Here is a 25,507-nt window from a genome sequence, read left to right on the forward strand (position 1 = left end):
CTACGGCAGCTGGCACGCTGAATGGTGTCATCTACAAGGACTCTTTATATAAATAGCACTAATGTGGCAAATTGCCACTTACTTTATTCTGTCGGCTAATTTATACAAGAACAATATGGATGTGCTTCAGTGTAAAAGCATTTTGACAGGTTCTATTAACTTGGGTGCATAAAATTTTATTTTTTAACTTAAATAAGAAGTCCCTTAAAATAAGATTCCCAGAACTGAGTGCATACATGTCAGCTCTGAACTGACCTTTGGATGAATATGTTGTATCCAGAGGAACACTGCTTAAAGGTAGCGATCCCTGAAATGCAAGACTTAGTAATTCATATGAGAATAAAATAGAATTTGTTACACGGCAATCCTGAGTCATGATTCGTGGCAAAGGCCTCGCAGTCAGATAACAAAGGGTCAAGTCTGCTTGGGTTCAGATCCTGTTTGGATCCTGTAACTGATAATAATTAACCATGTGAATTTGTGAGGCATCTAATCTTTACAAATCCTAGATTTTCTCATCTGTAAAATGTGAATCACAAAACTATCTCCTCAATGGGTTTTTTTTTAAGGATTGTATTAAAGAATTCAAGTAAAATACTGTTGGAGGAGGTCATCAAGGGGATGTGACCACCAGCTGACCCATAAGCTGGACTCCTCATACCCTCTCCTGTCCTTGAAATGTATGTTCTGTCCACAGAACCTGCCTGAGAGCTATTCCAAGAACACAGCCTTGAGAGAGTAAGGTGTTGCTGAGACCATCCAGACAGTACATGTGATTGAACCCAGTTAAGGCCTCTCTTTTAAGATTCTAGCAGGCAGGTGCAGAAATCTGCTTGTTTAATGGCCACCCAGGACAAGCCTTGTACATACGTTCCCTTGCTTGTTAAACCTACGCCTACCAATCTAGAGTGATCTGTCTTGTTCTTCAGTCTCTCCTTTCTCTCTATGTATGGGAACCAGTTTGCAAACCGACAAGCACTTACATAGCTCCTGGCACACAGCACTCAATCATGGAGGTTGGCATTGCCATTGCTGCTGCTGCTGCTGCTGTTAGTAATGATATTTTTCCCTTTGAGAGGTGTGAAGCTTAAAGGAATAAGATTTTCAACATTATTGGGGCAGGACTTTCAGCCAATGGGGACTTTTATCTTCTTTTAAAACATACCATATTGTCACGTGCTGACTTTCACGGAGTCACATTCTGATCTGCAGAGAAAACTGTCTATTCTGGAGGCCGCTCAGGTATCTACCTTCATACAGATGTAATTACTAAAGTCTCCATCTGTTGGTGGTTTAAGCACCCTTAGCTATTCTCTGTTTCCAATCAATATCAGTCATTGAGACTAGAGTGGAAACTGATTTTATTTCTATCAAAGAGCTTCCAAAGAAATCAGCAGCTGCCATGATCTGCTTCCCAGATATGTGACATCTCCTGTCACAGAAATCCCCACTGACTTTCTGGGAAATTGTGAATCCAGAGAGGTATCTGTGAAAATTTGTCTAAATCAAGGATCTCTTCTCCTTTCTCTTTTATAAATCCTCCAAAGTGCACACCAAACAAAACAGGCCTTTTCCTCACCTGTAATGCAAAGATGAAAAGAGAGCCTGTCTCACAGGATTATTGTAAAGATTACGCATGTTAATACATGTAAGATGCTTAAAGTAGTGCCTGGGAAGAATAATTATTTAACAAACATCAGCTAGTATTTTCTTTTAATTTTATAGATTTTAGTAGATGCTACCGGTACCTTCATGCCACATCCCCCTGGCCCACCTGATGCAAGCCACAGCTACAAAAAGTAGCCCTGTCCATGCTCAGACTTACCTCTGCTGATAGAGGTGTGCCATAAGTTCATGCTTTATTTCTATCCCATAACCTTCTCTGACAACACGGAAGCTTGTTCAACCCATGAGCATCCTCTCAGAGATGTAGGGACTTACTGCTCTCAAACAATGGGGGACAGAAATTGGTGGATAAAAACTTAAGCTCCTTTTCATTGAAGTGAACAATTTTGAGAGGTTTTCTATTTACTTATCAGGAAATTCCAGTGGAAATTGACTCCCAGTGGTGGCTACCTTGGGTTTTCTATACATGAGCTTCCCCTCTTTCCTTAAGTGTCATCCAAATATGTTGTCAAATATTTGGAGGTGACCCCGATATCCCACTTCCGTCTTCTTCAGGCAAAACATTCCCAACCTGCGTCAAACATTGCCTTCAGGATACTATGCCCCTCATCAATCTCACCATCTTCACATGGCTAGAAGGTGCAGATCCAGACTCAGGTGAGCTGGGGAATTGATGTGCATATACTTTCTTAGTGGCTACTTTGACTTGCTCTCCTGTACTGATAGTTCATTAAAACTGAGGAGTCCTTTTCACAGTAACACTCCCAACCACATCTCCCAGTCTTTAAGTCTTTTTGATCTCCCCCAAATAAATACATTTTTATTATTAAATTATTATCACATGTCTTATTATTACATACTTATTTAAAATGCTGTACTATTTTAAATAATATGTATTGAGCATTTCATCAGGAACTATTTCACTCTACCAGCAATCCTAAAAGGCAGTACTGCTATTTTACTCATTTTGCTGATGGGATAATTGAGACTCACAGAGGTTAAAGAAGTTCCTTATGGTCACACAGCTAGTAAGAGGAATGCCTAGGATTTGAACCCTAAGCCTACACTAGAGTCTATGCCTTTATCACTTCTATATCATCTCCCCGCATCAAGCCTGTTATCGCATCCCTTATTAGACATCATTCTGTTTGATTAAATTTACCTTTCACAACAGAGATATGCCTTTGAATCTTTAATTTGTTTTCCTGTATAGTGTGTATCTTCCCCAGCCTAGAGTTCACATCTGCTACTGGTCATCCTTACAATTTTTTTTAAATTTTTTTGAAATATTTGTTTATTATATTATTGAGAGAGAGAGACAGAGACAGAGCTTGAGTGTGGGAGGGGCAGAGAAAGAGGGAGACACAGAATCTGAAGCAGGTTCCAGGCTCTGAGCTGTCAGCACAGAGCCCACTGCAGGGCTCAAACTCACAAACCGGGAGATCATGACCTGAGCCAAAGTCAGCCGCTCAACCGACTGAGCCACCCACGCGCCCCTGTTCACCCTTATAATTTTAATGACCCTGCCCCTCAATGAGATACTGCATCCCGATACTTAAACTCTATCAGAAATATATATTAAAGTTTCTTAATGGTGATCTTAACGACAAAGCTCATCATGAACGAGAGGGCTCAAGTTCTGGCTCTGCCATGACTTGCTATTTAAGTCACTGTTAAGGCTGTTCCACAAATTTTCCCGGTTCTCCATCTTCTGTGCACACGGTAGGAGAGCACTTCCTGCCCCTATTGTGTTTGAGTGGATGCACATGATTAGTCTTGGCCAAAGAGCTGTGAGCCATGAGCAAAGGTGGCATGTATTACTTACTTCTGGACTAGAACTTATGATTACCTGAGACCTTCCAGAGCTCATTTTCTATTGCAATGATCAGCAAAGTCCCAGATAGTGATCATCCCATCAGCCTGGGTCCCAGAGTGAGTACAGCATGGGACAGGCCCTCCTAGGGACCAATGACAAATTTGTAGTGAGAAACAAATTGTTCCTGTTTTAAACCACTGAGATGTCATTCCTTACAGCAGCATAAACTGCCCCATTGTGACCAACATATTATTCTTGGACAAGCCACTTGACCTCTTTCGTCTCAGTTTTATCATTCAACTTAACAAATAAAAAGGAAAAAATAATTAACATTTGGTGAGCATCTCTTAAGGATAAGATGCTTTAAGATAAGTACTCTCATTTAATCTTCTCAACAACCACATAAGGTACCATCCCTTGAAAAAATATTTCTGAATTCAGATATCTCTCAAATCTACTGCTGCCATAGTAAACCCAGCCATTACTATTTCTTACTTAGAATACTGCACCAGCCTCCTGCCTACATCCTATTAATACTTCACCCTTCTTAATTCTCCTGCTCAAAACTTTCCAAAGATTTCTCTCTGCAGTCTGAATCAGACCCAAATGCTATATCAAATCCTAGAAAAATTTACATGATCTGGTCCCCACCAGTCACTTCAAGCTAATCACTCCTACTCTCCTGTCCACTCATTAAGTCCCACCTGCATTTGTCTTCTTGATGTTTCTGAAACACATCAAGCTCATTATTGCCTCAGGACTTTTGCACTCGCTATTACTTTTGCTGGGAATGCACTTCCCTTTGCTCTTTAAAAAATTTTTTTAATGTTTATTTATTTTTGAGAGAGACAGAGACAGAATGCAAGTGGGTTAGGGACAGAGAGAGAGAGGGAGACACAGAATCCAAAGCAGGCTCCAGGCTCTGAGCCGTCAGCACAGAGCCCGACATGGGGCTCAAACTCACCAGCTGTGAGATCATGACCTGAGCTGAAGTCGGACGCTCAACCAACTGAGCCAACCAGGCGCCTCACCCTTTGCTCTTTTATGACTGACTTCTCATCATTCAGACCTCAGCCCAAATGACATTTCCTGATGTAATTTTTCTTTGACCATCCTTAATAAAAGAACACCCCCAGCCTTATGCATGTATGGTCCTATATCCTTCTTTCCCCTCACAACACAAGTTATTATCTGAAATTGTATTATTATTTGTTTGCTTGCATATTTTCAGAATTCCCTACAGTAAGAAAAGCTCCACATGATAAAGATCTTTGTTTTGCTTGTCTGCTGATGTTTCCACAGAGCCTAGAACATTGCCTGGTAACACAGGGAACCCTCAAGAAGTATTGGTTGAATAAAATAGAGTGAATAAATCTTCAATTTACAGATAAGGAAATGAGGCTGGGAGAGTCTGAGCAACAGTCCCAATGCCTTTACATGATTTCTACGGGTGTGCCTCATTTTAAACCCCACTGCCTTTTAGTACAGCAAGCCACTGCCAAAAGAGACCGAAGTGAGAGACAGCCGGCAGGGCTAGATGTCGCACAAGGGTTTTTCCAGGCTTTGGATTCTATTGTGGATGCAAACAAACCAGAAAGGCACATTGATCATGCTTTCCCCAGAGAGCCCTGGATTTCCAACGGAACAAGATAACTTGAGAAATCTATTGATCTCCCATTTTTGTCACGCTGTGCAGGTGACAAGGATCAATGGAAATTTGTACTCTCCTATCCATGACCCTGCAACTTTATTTTGTATTTCCATCCAGACGCCCACAGCTCTGCAAAATGCACGCTCAAAGTACCCACGGCTTACTTAAGTGAGAGTATCACCCTCTGTGTTAGCTGTTTTCCCAGCTCCTTCCAATCCAGAGAAACGTCTCCCGCTCCTCTCCAGCTCCTGCTTCAAAGCCAGCCCTCCAACCCAGGGGTCCTCTGGCTGAGCGTCTGACACACACTCATTGGCCCACAGCCCGTGCAGGGGCGGGGCCTCTATCTCTTCCAAAGGGATCCGGGTCTGAGCAGCCCAGCCTTTCTGAAGTACTCACGCTTCCCCAGACTCTTTCCCGCCCCCCCTGAGTCTGTGCTTTCCTGCCTGCTTTCTCTTTCTTTTCTGGCTCAGCCTGGGACAGAAGCCTCTATCAGAGGAGGCTCAGGTCTTGCAGTTTAAAACCAGTAATGGAAAAACACAAGAACGTTTCCTGGATCCACCAGCAGGAACTGGCAGATCCATCCCAGAAATACCTGAACAGCACCGAGGACTACCTGGCCTTCCTCTACGGGCCTCCACGCAGCCACTTCTTCTTCCCAGTGACTGCAGTGTACGCGCTGATTTTCGTCGCGGGAGTCGTCGGCAATTTCCTGGTGTGCCTGGTGATTCTTCGGCACCAGGCTATGAAGACGCCCACCAACTACTACCTGTTCAGCTTGGCCGTCTCCGACCTCCTGGTCCTGCTCCTTGGGATGCCCCTGGAAGTCTACGAGATGTGGCGCAACTACCCCTTCCTGTTTGGGCTGGTGGGCTGCTACTTCAAGACGGCCCTCTTTGAGACGGTGTGCTTTGCCTCCGTCCTCAGCGTCACCACGGTCAGCGTGGAACGCTACGTGGCCGTCCTCTACCCGTTCCGGGCCAAACTGAGGAGCACCCGGCGGCGGGCTCTCAGGATCCTTGGCCTCGTCTGGGGCTTCTCTGCCCTCTCCTCTCTGCCCAACACCAGCGTTCACGGCATCAAGCTGCACTACTTCCCCAATGGGTCCTTGGTCCCGGGCTCCGCCACCTGTGCGGTCATCAAGCCCATATGGATCTACAATTTCGTCATCCAGGTTACCTCTTTCCTCTTCTACATCCTCCCCATGACTGTCATCAGTGTCCTCTACTACCTCATGGGGCTCAAAGTGAGTATCTGAGCTCGCTGGCTTAGGGTGGTATCTCTTCTTCTCTCATTGACTCAAAGTTCAGAGAAAAGAACTTAGACTTGGAGAAGTCCAGAATTGGAAGGAAGCAGAGAGGAAAACAGAATGAGCTCAGAGGGCAAACAGAAGTTAAAGGACCGGCCCCAAATCAGGCAAATACTAACCACAACTATAAACCATTTCCTTCAACTCATCTACCATTATTCTTCCCTCTATGCCTGTGGCTTTCAAATCTAGGAGTTCCTAGAAATTTTACTATGGGTATCAAAGTGCAGGCCCTTCCCCCTGGGAAATCCTGATTCAGTAGGCCTGAGGGGGAGCCTCATTTTAAACAGCACAAAGTGGCTACCACAGGAGAAACTGCTCCACATCCTGTTGTCTCCTGTCCCCATCTACCACCTGCACTGAAATTTTCCTCTGTACCAATTTGGTCTGTGTATAACATAAACTATCTCTATCTTCTACTCCAGGACAGATATACAGTTTTAAAGTGAGACTGTTCCTTATGGTTGCTTTGACCCTTTGGTTGAAATATCAGGTTAAAATGCAATATATATATATATATGGCTTGAGTGGGACCAACTTGGATTTCTCTTGATCAGATGGAAACTGAGGGACAAAGAAGTGAACAGAGCACATAAGATAGAGTAGAAGAAAGTGGGGATAAGTGATAGCCAGAATTAATAAAACACTATCACTTTGTTTCCAACATATCTTATAATTAGAGAAGGTTCCTTTCCTATACTCATGGTGATATGATAGTCATGAGTTGGGTTTGTTTTTTTTTCTAATCTAAATTAGCTGAGAGAAACTACTTTTGGTAAGGGTAGTAGGGAGTCTATATAATTCCTCTCCTGGTACATTCTGCATCCAAATTCATAGAGATGAAATCTAACTGTGACGGTTTTATGCCCATTTAAGGAGGCAGCTTGTGTTTTGTAAACAGTCTTAGGACTACTTAGATTCCCAGATCTGAAGCTCATATAAAATATGCTTTTAGCCAAGCCACACAACTCTCTCCTGGAGTTAGTTTTCACATTTATAAAATGAAAAGGTCACATTAGATCATATCTAAGGCTCCCAATAGCTCTGGCAGTCTGTAATAACCTAAAAAAAAAAATGAGAAAGAAAAATCCATGAGCAGGAACAACGAGAATTAATAATGAAGGGAAAACAAAGCAAACATCACATTCACATCATAGATGGCTCCTCTATTCCCAGAGATACATGTCACCCCAGACTAGGTTTAGAATGTGTGTGTATCACTGGGGGAAAAGGATTTCTGTATCATTCCACATATCATGAGCCCTGTGAGAAATCTCTACCCCAAACTTATCAATACCATCTCATCCAACACCAATCATTTATCTTGGGTTAATTTGGGAGAAGTATTTAACTTTGAGTAGGAAACACATATCCCTCACCCCAACCAATTACTTTGTGTTTTATTTTGTTTTGCTGTAATGAACTTAAGGCTACCTTGTATCAGGAGCTAAGTGACAGTTCAGATGACAGCTTAGAAACTATCTAGTTTGCTTTGTGTGTATAGTGAAACTTCGACCATTCCTATTCTCAGGAAGGATGAGCTGTTACCCAGAGGACACCAGAGAAAAACTCTCAACTTAGAATATCACTTCTAGAGGAATTAAAGATCTATAGACGGAGTTAGGAGAAATAGGCCCTAGACTATGGCGTTCGGGGCCTTTGCACAGGCTGTACCCTTTGCTGCATCATTGCCCAAAATGTTGCTACTGTTGACAATCACAATCCCTTTTGCTTTGCTAATTCTAACTCATATTTTAAATCCTACTTCACCCACACTTCCTCAGGAAAACTCTCCCTGACTCTAGCTGCACCTGGTCCCTGTGTACGTGGTCATGGTTCCTGGTGATTTCCCTTTGATGGAATCCCAGGACCAAGGAAGAAAGAGGGGAGCCATATGTGTGCTGCTGCATCATTCCAGGATACAAGTACCCACTGAGCTGCTCTCCAAGGCTCAAACCTGTTAGAGATGGAAAGTAGACAACCCCAAGGCAAGTTTCTTCCCATCTGGGAGGGAAGCTCTTTTGGGTCTCTCACCTGGTACTTATACTCCTGCGGGCAACATTAACACTTGAATTGAAGAGGATATATTATGAATTGTAGCAGAATCCAGCCATGCCAAACAGAGTTGCACTATTTTTTTTTTTTAATAAACAGATCTTGTTCAGATTGTGGAAATATTTACACAAAAGCTAGGAGTATCTCTTGGTATTCTGGAGCTTAGTCTCCACAAACTATATAAACGTGGTGGAATTTATATATATATATATATAATTATATATATTATATATATATTATTATATATTATATATTATATATTTATATATTATATATACATATATTTATACATATATATATTATTATATATATATATATATAAATGTGGTGGATCAACCTGAATCCCCCACATGCCCCTCCCCTTCACCTTTTATCTCACACAGCCAAAGTGAGTGGAGAGGAAGGCCTCTGAACTTCCTGTAGAGTAACCACAATTTTTCACTCCTCTTTTTGTATCTTGACTTTTAGAAGTGCAGGGGTGGGGAGAATACTTAAGGGGTGAATAGCTACTTTGCTAAACATCTGAAGGGAAATAAAATAATTCAAACATAAAGCAGTAGTTAATATTGGCCAGACAAATTGTGTGCATTCTATTCTACTATACCGCCTCCTTCAAATTCCACTGAAACAATGTATAAGATGCATAAATATTCAGTTTTCACTCTTCCCCCTAGTTGGTTAGTTGTATCACTAAAACCTATGAAAACTGAAAAGTAAGAAATTATTAATATAATTTTCTTTTCGTTGCAAACTACACTGTACAGGAAGCCTGTTCATAAAAGAACTGTATGAACTGTTTGCTTTATGTTTGATTTAAGGAAACTATTACTTTAAGTAGAGAAATTACCAATGAGAACTTTTAAACCCACCCAAAGAAGGGACTAATAGATCTCAATAGTTGTTGTTTGTTCTTAATTTTGGACTGAAATCAAATTATGGAATGACTCTCTTGTAATAATGACAAAATTTAAAAAATGGTATGGGGGGTGCCTGGGTGACTCAGTCGGTTAGACATCCGACTCTTGCTTTTGGTTCAGGTCATGATCTCATGGTTCGTGGGTTCAAGCCCCACATCAGGCTCTGTGCTGACAGTGCAGAGCCTACTTGGGACTCTATCTCTCTCCCTCTCTCTCTGCCCCTCCCCTGCCCTTGAGCTCTCACTCTTTCTCTCAAAAATAAATAAACTTTAAAAATAAGATTAAAATAGTAGGAAATAATTAGAACCTTTAGCAGATTTAAGTGATGAGTTAGTAAGATGTGCAGTTTGATTTATTGCTCTTAAACAATAAGGTTTTTGTCTCAGTGCATCTGTTTGCTTCTTTGTCTCAACACAAGTACTGCTTGTGGGTGACAGTTACCATGAGAGGGAGAATTTCTGGAAGGGACTCAGTAATCCACATGAGTGACCCCACAGATATGAATAAATAACCCTGTTTCACCAAAATTCAGTTTTTATTATGTCTTTTGAGTAAACTGAGGACAATAACCAGAATGACAATATATACTTATTGAATAGCATGTGCCAGGAACTGAGATGAGCACTACACCTGCATTATTTTGTTTTACTATTACATTAATAACATTATTGTCAGTTTCCTCCTGTCCATTCCTAATAACTGCATAATATTTTTCTTTCTTGTTTCCAAGTTCTAGATGACCTTGGAAGGGTTAAATCTCACAGACTCCTTAGTCCCTTACTTTGTAAAGACACGGGTGTACGTAGAGAGCACCAGTATATTCAGAGACAGATTGGTCAGGTTTGTTAATTATCCAAGTGATGCTTCAGGGCTGGTGTGGTCCTGAGAGCTACCTGACTTCTAGGAGCTAACATGTTTGTCAGAGAGACAGGATACTCCTTTGTTTAACTCTGTAGGCAACTTTTAATGGCCCTCTCTTCCAAGTCTTGTTTAATTTAAAATTATTTTTTAATGTGTATTTATTTTTTGAGAGAGAGAGAGCGCGCAAGTGGGGCAGGGGCAAAGAGAGGGAGACATAGAATCCAAAGCAGGCTCCAGGCTCTTAGCTATCATCACAGAGTGCAATTCAGGGCTTGAACTCACAGATGGCAAGATCATGACCTGAGCCAAAGTCGGACGCTTAACTGACTGAGCCATCCCGGTGCCCCCAACTCTTATTTAATTTAAATACCTTCTCTAAAGCGTTCTATAAAAATGCCATCCAGCTCAGGAAGGTCACTGATTCTAAGAGCAGTCTGTTCTACTGTTGCACATACCCACACCAAACTCTTTTTTATCTTGAACTGGAATACATTTTCTTATAATTCAACAATCTGATCCTAACCTACCCAAGACTATATAGAATAAGTTGAATGTTCCTTCCACCTGATGGCCCTGATAAGTGTGTCAGAACTTTCTACATTGCTAATGAGGGAACCCCAACTCAATCTGGCAAAATATGAAGGGCAGTATAGACCTGATAAATCAAGAGGTGGAGCTGGCTTTTGATGAAGCTTAATTCTGTAAAACATACAATATTCTCAAAGACCTAGCTTTATTTCTATTTCTTTGCTCTTCTTTCCATAAGGTTGATTTCAACCTCAAAATACACACAACGGGTCATTCGTGGCTCCCAGTGCTTTCCTTGTGGTGGAAAAAAAAAATAGCTGTTGTATTCCAGAATTCCATGCAGAGAACAAGAAGGGGTCCCAATAAGAGAGAAATAAAGCTTCAATTCCTAGAAGTACAAGCAAGAATCTGAAACCCCATTGATTCCAATCATCTAATCACTGTGACTGATGGAAAGGAGCTAAATTATTTAGGGTCTGAACCTGGAGCTGGAGATGGGATCATTGCCATCCAAATTAATGAATGCCTAGGAATGGAGAAAGCGTTAATTTCCTAAAGGAAAATCATGGTACCATTGGTAGGAAAAGAAGAGAATAAGTGCTAGAGAGTCAAGCACAAACACATACTGTACTATCTTGTAGATACTTGATAGTAGTTTGTCATGAGTCCTTAAAGCTTTCTTTATGGTTTCTTTATAGTTGTATAACCCCACCAACTAAAAATATGTAAGTTGAAAAGAAGAAAATTCCACAACTAGGTAAACGATGCAGATCTTCAGTGCTAAGGGAGTGGAGAGGAAGGAGAGGATAATGGGCTGCAGGACCACCAGAGTCTTGTAGAAGTAGATGGGACTTGAACAGGGCGGGAAAAATTGCATGTACAGTGGTGTTAATATTTGACATTTTTAGAGACTTCAAGGATCACCACCTCTTGCAACAGGATGAGTATATTCCACATCTAAATTCAGAAACATGTGCAGTCTTATCAGTAACATTATTAACATAGAATTTCCCAGATTGCGCTTCTTAAGATATAGTAAGTATTCCACTGAAAAGGGTTGGGTGGGGGGAAATTGTTTAGTCAAAGAAGCACTATCTCCTTTGAGGTTGGGGTTGGAGATGTGGGGTGTGGAAGGTGGGGATGAGGGAAGGGTGATACATGAACCCCCAGGAAAATGTTCATAATGTCCATCAGCACCTTAAAGACACTGAGAAGACTCACAATAAAGACTATAAAATTTATGAAGCAGAAACAATATCTGTTTTTGTTTTTTACTGCCTACCTACCCTATAGCAGAGGGATTCCATTCTCAAAGATATCTGATTATTATTGAATGAATGAATGAATGAATGAATTGCCTACCTAACTTTTTTTTACTTTAGAATTTCACATTTTTTATAGAATACCCGTTAACATACTATATAACCAGGGTTCTACAGAATAGCGTATGATAAATGGTTGCATTGCAACATGGCCACAACCCTCGATCCTGTTGATTTAGGTGACTTGGATCCAACTCCACCTCCAACTTATTGTTAAACATTTGACAAATTCTTACATTTCTTTGTGTCCCGGTTTTTTGTCTGCAAAATGAGTGTTAGAGCTACATTTCTCAGATCTTAACAGGAGGAAAAAAATGTTTACCTCCCTTAGCAACTTTTCCACTTTCCTTGCAGCTAAAGAAGGACCAACTGCTTGGGGCAGATGAAATGACTGCAAATATTCAAAGACCTGCCAGAAAATCAGTCACCAAGATGCTATGTGAGTCCTTCATTTTGTTTGGGGTTTGTTTGTTTGTGAAAGCAAAGGAGTTGCATTTGGTACTGAGAAAGCGTTGCTGGGGTCAGAATCAAAATTCTGAAACAAGATGTTGAGGTCTGGTCTTCCTTGGTTTTCTCAGCCTCCTAGGACCTTTCTGTTTTGTTTCTATTTCACTTTTTAACCCTCAAACAATGCCCTGAATTGTGTCATTGTAATACTCTCTGAGGTATTTGGCAAATCTCACTCTCTGAGATTTTGAGCATTTCTTTTCGTCTCTAAACTGAGCAGGTTATTTTTAACCTATTTTGTGTTATGAGTTGCTTTTTTAATTTTTTTAAATACAATGAAAGCTGTGAACTCTCCCCTTAGAAAATGTACAAATAGACATACACAAACATTGTATAATCCTTTTCAGGGGATCACGAACCTGTTGACACCCATCCTTGGACTCCCTAGGATCTTTTAATTCCAGATTAAGAACATGTGGCCAAGAGTAACTGTAAGCGGTCATACCACCTATAACATCATATGATTTTATATAAAACAATACACTCTTTTGTATAGATAAGGTGTTTTTAAAAATCCGGGCACTGCTCTACACTCTCCCAAAAGAGTGCTATAAAAATATGTGGTCCTGGAGTGCCTGGGTGGCTCAGTTCAGTCAGTTAAGCATCAACTATTGGTTTCTGCTCAGGTCATGATCTCAGGGTTCGTGAGATCTGTCGTTGGGCTCAGGCTCAGTACTGACGGCTGGAGCCTGCTTGGGATTATCTGTCTCCCTTATTCTCTGCCCCTCCCGCACTCTCAAAAATAAGTAAATACTAAGATATATATATAGTCCTGCACTAGCGTATGAGAAATATTGATGAGAAAGGAGGAAAGGAGATTTATAATAAACTTCCCAAGACAAAACCAAAGATTTGAAAGAAACATATCCTTCAGGCTAATAGGTATATAAAACACTTACTCTAACTATGTGGTGTTTATGAGCAAAAATCCTGTGAAGTCACTGAAGCCTGTCTTTTCAATTCTAGTAGTCATCATCTTAGAAATCGCTTAGCCCCTGTTGGCACCTGACTTTCCCTATTAAGAAATCTCATGTCTTTATAATCTCTCTCTCCCCTTCCTCCTTGATCATAATCTGCTCTCGCAAAAAGATTTGAAGTGTATGCACATTAAAGTCACTGTGATAAAATATACAGTAAAGTATTTGCCTTTGGGGTTGGAGTGTTCCATGTTAACAGTAATTAAATTTTTAACTAAAGGGATTTGTAGGCAGTAGTGAGCAGATTAGGGACTTTTTCTGGTAGAAGGGTGGTGGGGGGGGGGGTTGGTAAACTCAAAAGAAACATTCAGATATTCTTGAAACTACACCACACAGGCATACCACACCGTTTACCATGGCAACTTCAAATGCACTCACAAATTCAGAGAATTGTAAAATGATCACCCGTGTACCCATCACCCAGCTTTAAATATTACCAACTCACAACTAATCTTGTTTAATCTATATTCCTATCTCCCCGCTAGTCCCTACAAGACTTTCCTGAGGGAAATCTCAAGCATCATGTCTTGGGAAATAAAAGTATTTTACAACTTCAGAAGAGAAGACAAAAAAACATACATATTTATATTGGTGAAGATTAAATGCCCCAAAGAGAAAATATGGTAGCACTAATCTCTGTTTTAGGAGCTGAAAATTAAAAAAACAAAAACAAAAACAAAAACAACCCTGGGCAATAGTGTATTTCTGTGAATCTGTAATTTTATAAAAACAAAAAGTAAAAACAAAAAAAAATTGTGAGGCAATCTGTACCATAGAAAAGTTATAATAGACACATCTCCACCTCAATCAAAAGATGCTTGTAAAGCAATATAACGCTCATGATTTTTCTTTCTTTATGTCCCTCCCACCCCTTACAGAATGACTGAATTTGCATAAGTTTCTAATTATTTCTAGAGTAAAAAGATAAATTCATACAACATTTATACTATATACTGTATCAATAGTTTGTTATTAATCTAGGACTTAAAAGAACACCAATTGCTTGAACCCAATCATTTTATTCATATAACCCATTTATGTGGTACCAGCAACCTTCTTGCAACATATTTTCCACAATAGAATGTTTTCAGCTTTGAACAAAGTCAGTACTATTTTAAGCGTTCTAAAGTAAACTCATATTGTACAAGAAATCTTATACAATCATATGGAAACTGACCCTAAATCCTATACAATTCACTCTCATGTGTAAATGTTCTATGTAGAGGTTCTTTAGGATCTAGATGATTAAATGATTAAATGATTAAAAAGATGGTGGAGGGGAAATGCTAGAAGGAATGGCTGGATTCAGAGTGGGCATTATATACCTATCCTTGCCTTGACTGTCCTTTGCTCTTTCATTCATCATCCTTTTCCAGTTGTCTTGGTCTTAGTGTTTGCTGTCTGTTGGGCCCCATTCCACATTGATCGGCTTTTCTTCAGCTTTGTGGAGGAGTGGACTGAATCCCTGGCTGCTGTGTTCAATCTCATCCATGTGGTGTCAGGTAAAATTTTGGCTGGTTTGGTTATATCACAAGTATCTACTTTTTAATCTCACTTAGGTTCTATTTATATATACTAATTATTATGCGGACCCCACCATACAATAAAGAACACATTTGATTTTTTATTCATGTATTGATTAGGCATGTTACTTATCCAAAAGAAATATACCAAATCACTATTGTAGAGCCTACTTTATTGAAGACCTCAACTCTAAGCCTGGTGATTACAGCAGGAAAATGGTCTAAGAAGTGATTCCTTTGTTTTGCATCCAAAGCTCACATAACTGAATTGGTTTTTATTAAATATCGATGTCCCTAAAATCTCATATTGTCTTCAGCAAGTATTAAATCCTCATGAAAACTAACCAAAGGGCATTCGTGAGGCATCAGGATCTGTTTTTAGGCTACTTTAATGTTGCTTGTTAAGGATACCATGGAATAGGGTGGAAATAGCAATGGAAAGATCATTAAGTCAGAGGACCTGGATTTGCACCTCATTTCCATTATTAATATCCTGTGTGATCTGAAGAATGTGGATTCCTTCATGCCATAGTTTCCTCAACTGGAAAATGGCAATAATGCCTGCCCTATACAAACCATGGGCCGTTGGTAAGAAGTAAATGAAATAATAGCTATTAAAGAGCCTTTTTAAGCTGCACAATGCTATATATCTTTCTATAGTCATCACAAAAGCTTAGTAAGTAGATATTATCATCACCTTTTACAGCTGAAAGAACAGTTCCACAAGAAAGAAATGACTTGCCCAAAGTCACTTGGTTGGCAAATAGTAAAAACAGTGTTCCAGCCCAAGTTGTCCAACTTCAAGTTCAAGATTCTTTCTCCCAAAATGGAGCAGAGAATGGTCACCTGTATCCCTCTTTCTCAGCAAAGGTGACTGTTAGACTTACGTGCAGACCACATTGTCCCTCTACCTTGGCTAGTCACTGGCTGCTTCTATGGGCACATTAGATCATCAAAGACCTCACCAGAAAAAAACAGATAAAAGCAACTTGTGCACGTTAAGTTGCAGGTGTGCATAAAGCAAAAACAACAGTGTTCCTAGGTATATTGAGTGCCATGTATGTTATCTATATTCAATCATCCTTTCTTTTGTACTCAGGAAGCCTTGTGTTATGGTTTATACCTTGACATGGGTATATTCCTCCATGTTTAATTAATTACTAATTCTGGGTGAAATCTCAAAAATATTTATAGCTCTTAGCTTATCTTTGTGGTTAAGCTGCGAAAAAAGAAAGTGATTAAATACATTGGAAAACACTACAAGATCACATGAGACAACTAGTTGACTCTACATCTCCAGATGCATCAAGACAACCATTTTAAGATTTTCAAATTACAACATTTATATTAATATTTTCCAGTTAAAAATCATCTCTCTTCCCCCACATTGCCAACCAGATGAAGTCTAAACCTTCTAAATGCTACAAAACAATGCCCCCAACTTGCCTTTTGATCCTCAAGTTATGTATTTCCATTCATAAATCATATACTTGTCAAACTGGTTAATTAGAGGGTTGTGCATGTCTGCATTATTCCTGCACAATATAACCATTCCTGCCTCTGCACATTTAGCTTCTACCTGAAGTACTCTCTTATCTCTTCCCCAGTTATCTCCTGCCCACTTCAGGGTAGGCAACATTTAAGCACCCCATTAAATCCTTCATGATCATCATGGTCCTTGTGTTTATGCCATTATGTGAATTTCCATAGGATGACTGTCAGTCATATATATATGAGATATATATAGATATAGATATAGATATAGATATAGATATAGATATAGATATATAGATATAGATATAGATATAGATATATCTCATAGATATATAGATATATAGATATATAGATATATAGATATAAACAGATATAGTTTGGTAGAGTTCTTTTGTTTACTGTTGAAGTTAGGCATAGGTCTTGCCTCTATAATACTATTCCATGTCCTTGGAGACCAAAGTCTAAATCCACTGCCTACCAATGTGCCTCAAAGTTTCTGGCAGAGAATAAGGATTCAATCATATTTACTTATTGAATGAATTAACAGCCCATAGCAATATTCTCCTTCTATATTCCTCCCTGCCCAGTTCTGTGCATAGGGTGTATGGCACTCTGTGTGTCCTGAACTATATAAATGAGGACAACAACGAACATGTTAATGACAGTACCTATCACTTTTTTTACATTCTTAGCCATTCTCAATCCCTCTGTGGATAGCGTCTCAACTTTATCCTCACAGTAATTCAGGGAGGTGGGTTAGAGTGGTATTACTATTCCCATTTTACAGAGAAAAGAATAGAAGTACCACTTCCGTCTAAAGTCACAGAATGAGCAAGGCTAAGTAAGATCAGAAACAAAGTTCTCTGATTCTCAACCTTAGGCTCATCTTGGGTCTTGGGGAATAAAATAGACATAGAAATAAAAGAAACATGTGTGCCAAACAGGAAAGTGTCAGTGTGCAAGGCATTTGGTGGAGAAAAATAAATGTAAAAATACAATTAATAAAGTTAAAAGTAAGGTGGGAGGAGCCATCAAGGGAAAAGACTAGGTAGGAAAAGTGCATTGGGGAATATTTCTTTGAAGAGATAGTTAGCATTATAAGATATCTCAGCAGGGACTACGACTTAACTGATTTACCATTCCTCCATTACTTGCAGTTTCAAATTATAGATTTAAGCAAAGCTCCAATGAGATAAAAACATCTCTCTTTCCTCTGATACTTAAGCATCTCTCTCGTTAATGCTATCAGAGCATGTTCTTTAATTAAACAAGTGGGGATCAAAGGAATTTGCCAAGCATCTCAGAGAGATCCCATGCCGGCCTAAATTTTTCCAAGACTCTTTAATCTTTCTGTGTTTGATTCCTAAACACACAGGTGGTAGATCTGTTCAGAACATTTTGTATTCTCAATTAGAGTCTTGTATGTGTTATTACTTCCAAAAGAGGCAATCACAGGTATGCTAGGCCTTTGTTAAATAGCTATGCTTCATTCTACCATGCCTCTCACTCCTCAACATGTCTCTTTTTTAATCTCCTGTGTTCCAGGTGTCTTCTTCTACCTGAGCTCAGCCGTCAACCCCATTATCTATAACCTACTCTCGCGCCGCTTCCGGGCAGCATTCTGGAATGTGATCTCTCCCTGCAAACAGGGGCACTCTCAGCACCACCAACAGGGGCCACCTGCCCAGCGGAACATCTTCCTGACAGAATGCCACCTTGTGGAGCTGACTGAAGATGCAGGTCCCCAGTTCCCTTGTCAGTTAACCGTCAGCAGCTCGCACTCCCCTACAGCCGTCTGTAGTGGACAGGCACCATGAAAGGGACACTCAAAGAGTTGACATTCCTTTATGCCACCATACTACAGGAAGGGACACCCTGTAAAATTTATGCCTTCTTACATGATAGTAGGGAGGTAAAATGAGTCTTACAACTTATATACCCACTTCTAAATGTGTGTGTGTGTGTGTGTGTGTGTGTGTGTGTATTTAAACAAATTGCTACCAAATCTGTATCTAAAACCCAGAACCTTCTGAGTTTTAGCTTCCTTTCCACCATCCTAACTGCCTCATGCTCCTTCACTAGTTCATGGAAAGAAAAAAAAAATCATGACCAGTAAAGAATGACACCTATACTTTGAGTGATTTTCACTTTTGGAAACAGTTTGTCCTGAGTCATCCATACTCTGAGTCAGGCTCTAACTCTCACAACCAATGGCCCCTGTGAGATATAAAAGGAAGACATGTAGATGGTATGTTACTTTATATGACTCACAGGAACCATACCAGTGTTCTTCCACAGCAAACTTTTTATCCTACTGCCTCATATTTGGCCTTTTTAATATGATACATTAGAATTTTGAAGCCTCTTACTTGAAGAATCCTCCTGATAATATGGGGATGCTCCTTAGAACTATTTATTCCCACTTTCCTAATCCGCACATCATTCTCAGTCATTCCTCACCAGGAATCAGATCAGATATAAGTTCTACTTAGAAAAGAATGGGAAGATGGAGAAGGCCATGGTGGAGGGTCAAAAGAGATATAAACTATACCAAACACAGGCTTAGTTGTTTTCATAGTTTTGTCTAGACATGGATTTCTGAAGTCTTACTTCATACATAGAGGTATGGTCTACTATCTAGGGAAAAAAAAACAATCATATAGTAACTACTAGTCTCAATCCTATGACTTTCGCTGACTAAACCCTTCATTACCTATATAACACTCTTTGCACATATAATAAAAATCAACTTTCCAGACTCCTCTTCTATTATATAATCACATGTAATGTATATTCTATTCAAAATAGAATACTTGCTTTTCTTATGAAAATATGCCCTGGTTATTCTGGCTGCACATATTTGCTTATAAAATTCCCTCTTTGTCTCTAGTTTCCATCTGTTGCTGTCCTACCCATCCTTCAATGCCCATCTCAGTGTGTCACCTCCATAAAACCCTGCTTGATTTATTCAAATAGATGTGGTATCTGACTTGTCAATCTCTCTCTTAAGCTTTTTCCTCACTCTGCTTCATATTTCAGGGATTTATATCCTTGTTTTGTCAGAATGTAAATTTTTCAAAAGCGTGAAGTATCTTGTGTTCATTTTTGCTGTTGCTGGGATCCTGGTAGTATATCTGTCACAATGGTAGAGGTTCAATAAATATGTGGTGAGTTAGTTGAACTCACATTCCAGTGTGCTGAGCCAAAGAACAGCTCCAGATGAAACCACATTAAGAGCCAAAGACTAAAATTCTGTTTCTGACCGGGATATCTTTCAGTTCACTGTTTAACCAGTTGTGATTGTAACACCATGCCTTGCTGTGCCCACAGTACCAGAAGGTTCTTCCCAACCCCAGATTCTTACTGATGCTGAAACATACAAGTTCCAGCTTTTAGTCTCTGAATTTTCCCTAAATTGAATGAACCATCCTACTGATAAACCATCCTGTTATTGGTCTCTGACATCATTATTTCCTAACTGAACAATCATCTTCAAAGTGATTCAATATATATTTTTAAAAATCTCTTTGCTAATTAACAGCCAACTTTAATGAATCAGAATTCTCCAGTGATGGTTTATGTTGGTGAGCAGAATCCTTGGGTCATTTGGGGATTAAGTTGAAAAGACTCAGCAAAGCAAAACTCCAGAAATGGAAGAGAAATGAATTTCCTTCTCATCTTTTAGAGACCTTCTCAAATGAAGATCTAGTAAAGTCATCATCTTTAACATCAACTCCCAGTGACCAGGACTAAATATGCTGCTGGTGTAGGTAGATGGATAGAAAAAGAAACAACACTAAAATTGAAGCTAGTAATTTTGTTGCTTGATTACAGCTTTGATCTCTTTTTTGTTTTCAGGAGCAATAGGTTTAATTAAGCCTAGCATTAAATGGGAGGGGGGGGGGAGTGTTGAGATTTTGTTTATATACATATACATGCACACATGCATCCATATACATAAAGGAAATTTATATTTCAAAACAAAAATTCAAATGTCGCAAGTCTTAGAGTTAGCTCATATAATGGTTCACACACAGTTAGTAGAACAAAGGGAAAAACTAAAGCCAAATTGTTCAATGCTACTCAATAGTTGACTTCATCATCTCCTTGTGAATTCCTCGTGATCTCTGCATTTTGCAATAATGAAAGAGGCCACACAGCAAACATGATTAATAAAATGCTGGTAATTATACTCTTTTGTAATTCAACAGTGACTTTTGAGCTCTCTAGTAATTCACAAACTTAGTGAACTAAAGCAATGACCTTCAGAACGTTGCTTGCCAAATTGTCTAGCCCATAAAGACCCATGAACAAGTGTCAGAAGTCCCAGAAGCCTCTGAAATTGTATTCATAATTCTTAGTGTGTACTTTTTTTTGTGAAGAAGGTTTATAGCTCTGGTTAGCTCCTCAAAGTAGTCTATGACTTAAATTATTAGAATTAAGGCACCCTTAATGGCCTCACTTAGTGGATGAGTTATAGTTGAATGAAGGCATCGCAGGAGAATTTAAAAGTATCACTATTCCAACATAAGAATCCAGTGTCTGTAAGTATTAACTGTTCAGTGATGTACTGGCTGGTACTGGCTCAGACTGTCTTGCAAAAATTTATTATTATATATTTAGGAATTTTGAGAACTTGGTATTAAATGATTGGTAGCCTGAAATCAGCCACAGTGGGAATATTTACACCACAGACATTGGCAAACACTTTACATTGGAGCTATTTTCCCCCCAGAGAGCCATCTTATCAGCACATCACTAACCACTGATATGCTGGCAATCTGCCACCTTGCTGTATGACACATGGTTTGTTTATAGACTAGATGGCCAATAACAAACACCATTATAATTACAGACCATTTAAATTTGTGGTTAACTCACTGAAAAAAAAAAGTCAATGAACCAGATTTTGACCCAGAGGTATGAGATAAAATAAGCTAAAGCATGCTAATTATGACATGAAAGCCTCATCAGCATTTTATAATTAACCCAGAATGGAAGAATTATCCTTGGATTTTGTCCATTAATATCAGTGCAGGAAATAGTAACAGTTCTACATGTTATCTTCCCTATACATCTGTTTTTAAATATCCCACAAGATTTATTGTAAAAAGATGCAGGATTCCACATTCTCTCTACTTGGCTGGAGATCTCGTTTTTTGAATATGTAGAAGTATACTATACAAACACTGTAAGAAAGCTTGAGGTTGTATTAGCTTATGCAAGCCAAGCAAATCGAAACAATCTATCTCTTCCCTTTTTTTATCCCTTCTAAATCATTAAATTACAGTTGAACTCTACATTAGACATATGCATATGCTGTACTTTGGAAACATTTTCTAGGTAATGTCAATGTTTGGGAGTTTTAACTAATCTATACATAGAAATTGTTTCATATACCTAAATGATGCTATTGCCAGTGAAATATACACAGGGTGAAAAATATATACTGTGCATTTAGTAGGCAGGATGGTTAGATTGAGCTGGCAAACAAAATACTATTTAAAAAGAAAAGTAATTCATTATTTTTAAAAACAAAAAAACATATGTTAAGAAGCCAACATTAATGCATAGGTAAGAATGATTTGTGACTACATAGATATTTTGAAAATAGGTCTTAACCAGCCTTTGGTAAGGATTATTTATTTGAATATTATACCAACAGAAGGAATATCTTGTTCTAATTCCATGCTTCCTTTTTTAAACGTTAAAAATTTTGATTTTGATCCTAACTTTATTACCAATTCTTTAAGTAGAACTGTGAGTTTTAGAAACTGTTAGTTTTACTTCAATAACATTCATGTACACGATTATCTCATTAAGTTCCCACAGCTTCACTAAGAGGATGTTGTCATCTCCCTGCTTACAGTTGACAAAATAAGACTTGTCCTCCCTTACACTTGGGAAAAGAGACAAGCAAGCACAAAGTCTGAGTGAGTCGCACAACAGTATTTATATCTTACTCATCTGTCTGCAGCCTAGCTGGGGTGACTCTACTCCACCCAAGCTGGGGCATTCACAAGGAACACAATGGCCACCCACTGCATGCGCTCCCCATGCTAAGCAAGTCACATGGCCAATCTCAGAGTTGGGGGGCCTGGAAGTATACTCCACTCACCATGAGACCACGGCCTGACCAAGGATGAGATGTATAATACCACCAGAAGTAGTGAAGTGTTGAGACTGAAGAATGCATCTAGCGAATGGTGCAGTGAGTTTAAACCCACAACTATCTGACTTCAAAATCTGAGCTTCCCCCATTTTACTACATGGATTCTACGTGGGACTCTAGTTCATTGCCATCACTAAAAAAGCCTTTCAGTTTAATGCCATCCCCAATATTACCTCTTCACTTATTTCCCACTAAATCATTCACAAAGATTGGAGAGCAAACACAGCAGTCAAGAACATGGACCCTAGAGCCAGATGTCTGGGTTCAAATCCTGGCTTTAACATCATTAACTGCGTGACCTTGGACAGGTTACCTAATCTCTCCATAGTTCAGTTTTGCCATCTATAAAATAGACATGCTGACAGTATCTATCTATATCACTGTGGTTACATGAAGATTAAATAAGTCAACATATGATTTGTAACATTCCAGGACAGTGCTGGACACCTAGGAAGTGCTATAAGTGTTTGTGAGAAAATGATCCATAGAAATGGAGGCATTTATTGCTTCATGAAGATATATTTTTTGATGCCATTTCACTTTGTTTACAATTTTTAGAGAATGTAACTCTCACTGGCAGCATTCAAATGTAAGATTTAAATGAGCTCTATATCAGGAAATGTGTCAGGTGTTTTTTGTAGTCATTTCCAACAGATAAACAAACTGCCCAAGATTATATCACCAACTGCTAGGATTTCATTAATAATGAAGGCACAAATATGCATTAAAGATTGTTTCTTTGTTACATAAAAGATTAATCAATATTATGATAGAGCAGTCAGCAAAACCACAAGGCTCCCAGGCTGCTAAGGATGACCAAGCATATTAATTGTCTTAAAAGGCCTTTGGCATGTCTTCATCTGTGGAATTAAATGTCTTCTTTTGGACTCTCAGAATTAGAAGACTTAGGAGGCTAAGGATCCAGGTAATGTGGTCATTCTAGCATAGACACAAAGCTCAGAGAGGAATGAAAAGAAGATAAGCCTCAGGGGTACTCACCATTACACTATCTCCAACACATGTAGAAATGAATGTTTAGCTGTATAATGTGTCTGAACCTCAATATCAGATTTGGATCATATATGGCTATTTACTAATCACTTAGACGAAGCACACAGTGGGTCATGTGCTTGACATTTTTATCAAGTAAAGCTTGTAACAATCCCCATTGGACAAATGAGATAATTGAGTCTTAAAGAGGTAACTGAGTTGCCATTTATACAAAGAAGTGAGAGGACTAGTGGTCAAGGCAGGAAGTCTGACCTGGAACTGTTCTTAATTGCTCTACATGCTATATTTTATCCACTTTCCCTTTCCAGTAAATGCTAAATATACACCAAGTGGCAGACATTGATCTAGACCTAAAAACACAATGAATAACAAGTACACCCTTATTCTCAATCTGTTGAATCTATGGGGATTCAAATTTACCCACTAAAAGAAAATTTATATTCATTCTTTCATTATCTATTCTTAACCCTGGCCCTAACCAAATGGAGACGTGCAGCCTATTTTGAATGCCTATGTAACTTAGAAAATTTATAGATAACTAGAACATGAAGGAGCCTTCAAGATCATCTAGCCCAATGTGCCTTTCAACTATCAACATTTATTGAGACTTTTCCAGCTACTGTGCTAAGAGCTTTACATTTATCATCTTATTTAACCTTCCCAAGAACGTCACAAGAAATGGGCACTATTATAATCCCCATTCCATAGAAGAAAAATACACTGAAACAGAGAAGTTAAATAACTTACCCAAGGTCACACAGCTAATAAATGTTGAAGATGAGGTTTAATTCTGTTCTAAATTTAGACCTCCGACTCTTAGCTACAAATCTATACCACCAATCTAAAGCAAAAAAAAAAAAAAAAAAAGACAAATGACTAGTCCAAGATAAAACAGTGAGTGGCAGGGTTGATATTTGGACTGATTTCTCCTGACTCCAATTTCAGTTCACATATCTCACCACATTTGAATGAATGAGGAGAATCTATAATCTGGATAATTCAGAAAACAAAGCAAAATCTAAAAATAGCATAATTCTTACATACATAATATTAGTCTTTGTGTCTCACTAAAGAAGATTTTATCAATAGGTTTATATCTACTTGATTAGCTATAAAATTACCTTATACTCCCTACATATGGACCGATTTTTGACAGAAAGGCATAGCTTTAAGACATGCCTAGGTAACTGTTACATGGTTCATGCTGAGTAGAAAAAAAATTGAAATCACACGTTGACATGAATTGAAGAAATATCTAAGAATCTAGTCTTAATCTGCCCCCTGTAATTTTTATTTACTGGAGCTTTCATTGCAGTGTAGTGTAAAATAAAACAAAAATTGCACTAGGAACTTGTTAAAAATGGTGAGGAAGACTCTATGTAAGAAAACTGTAATAAGGGATAGACTACTGCAATAGGGGAGAGAGACTGAACTCAACTCAAACACAACAGAACCCAGTGGGGATTTATGGCCAATGGTCAGGGTGAGGGAGTGGATGCAAAATTACTAAGAGGAACTTGGTTAAGTATCAAGGGCGGGGGAGGGGAAGCAGAACTTCTTTAGATAAAGGGTAGAATTAAAGAACTTGATCGGATGTCAATGGGAAGAAGGATGCTCTATAAACTGGCTTAGCAGGATCCACTGCTAAAACTGGACTTAGAGTCCCAAAGATGGGGGCCAAGAAGAAACTTTATCAAAAAGAAGGTTTAAAGGAGCCTGACTAAAGTTTGGTCAAGGAGAG

The 25,507-nt window shown here is 39.0% G+C and overlaps 1 protein-coding gene and 1 long non-coding RNA gene across 2 annotated transcripts in view; one reads left to right on the top strand and one right to left on the bottom strand.

The window, feature by feature from the left end:
• The window catches only part of LOC128311111 (uncharacterized), a 66,153-nt gene that overhangs the window by 35,315 nt on the left and 5,331 nt on the right, over positions 1 to 25,507 (bottom strand). The gene's annotated exons all lie outside the window — the stretch shown is intronic.
• NMUR2 (neuromedin U receptor 2) lies at positions 5,498 to 20,366 on the top strand. Its single transcript, XM_015063961.3, has 4 exons — positions 5,498 to 6,336; positions 12,437 to 12,521; positions 14,943 to 15,068; positions 18,129 to 20,366. Exons 1-4 carry the CDS (start codon positions 5,620 to 5,622, stop codon positions 18,398 to 18,400), a joined length of 1,200 nt encoding a protein of 399 aa, XP_014919447.1. The 5' UTR covers positions 5,498 to 5,619; the 3' UTR covers positions 18,401 to 20,366.

This window comes from Acinonyx jubatus, chromosome A1 (genome assembly GCF_027475565.1).
Source record: "Acinonyx jubatus isolate Ajub_Pintada_27869175 chromosome A1, VMU_Ajub_asm_v1.0, whole genome shotgun sequence".
NCBI classification, from domain to species: Eukaryota; Metazoa; Chordata; class Mammalia; order Carnivora; family Felidae; genus Acinonyx; species Acinonyx jubatus.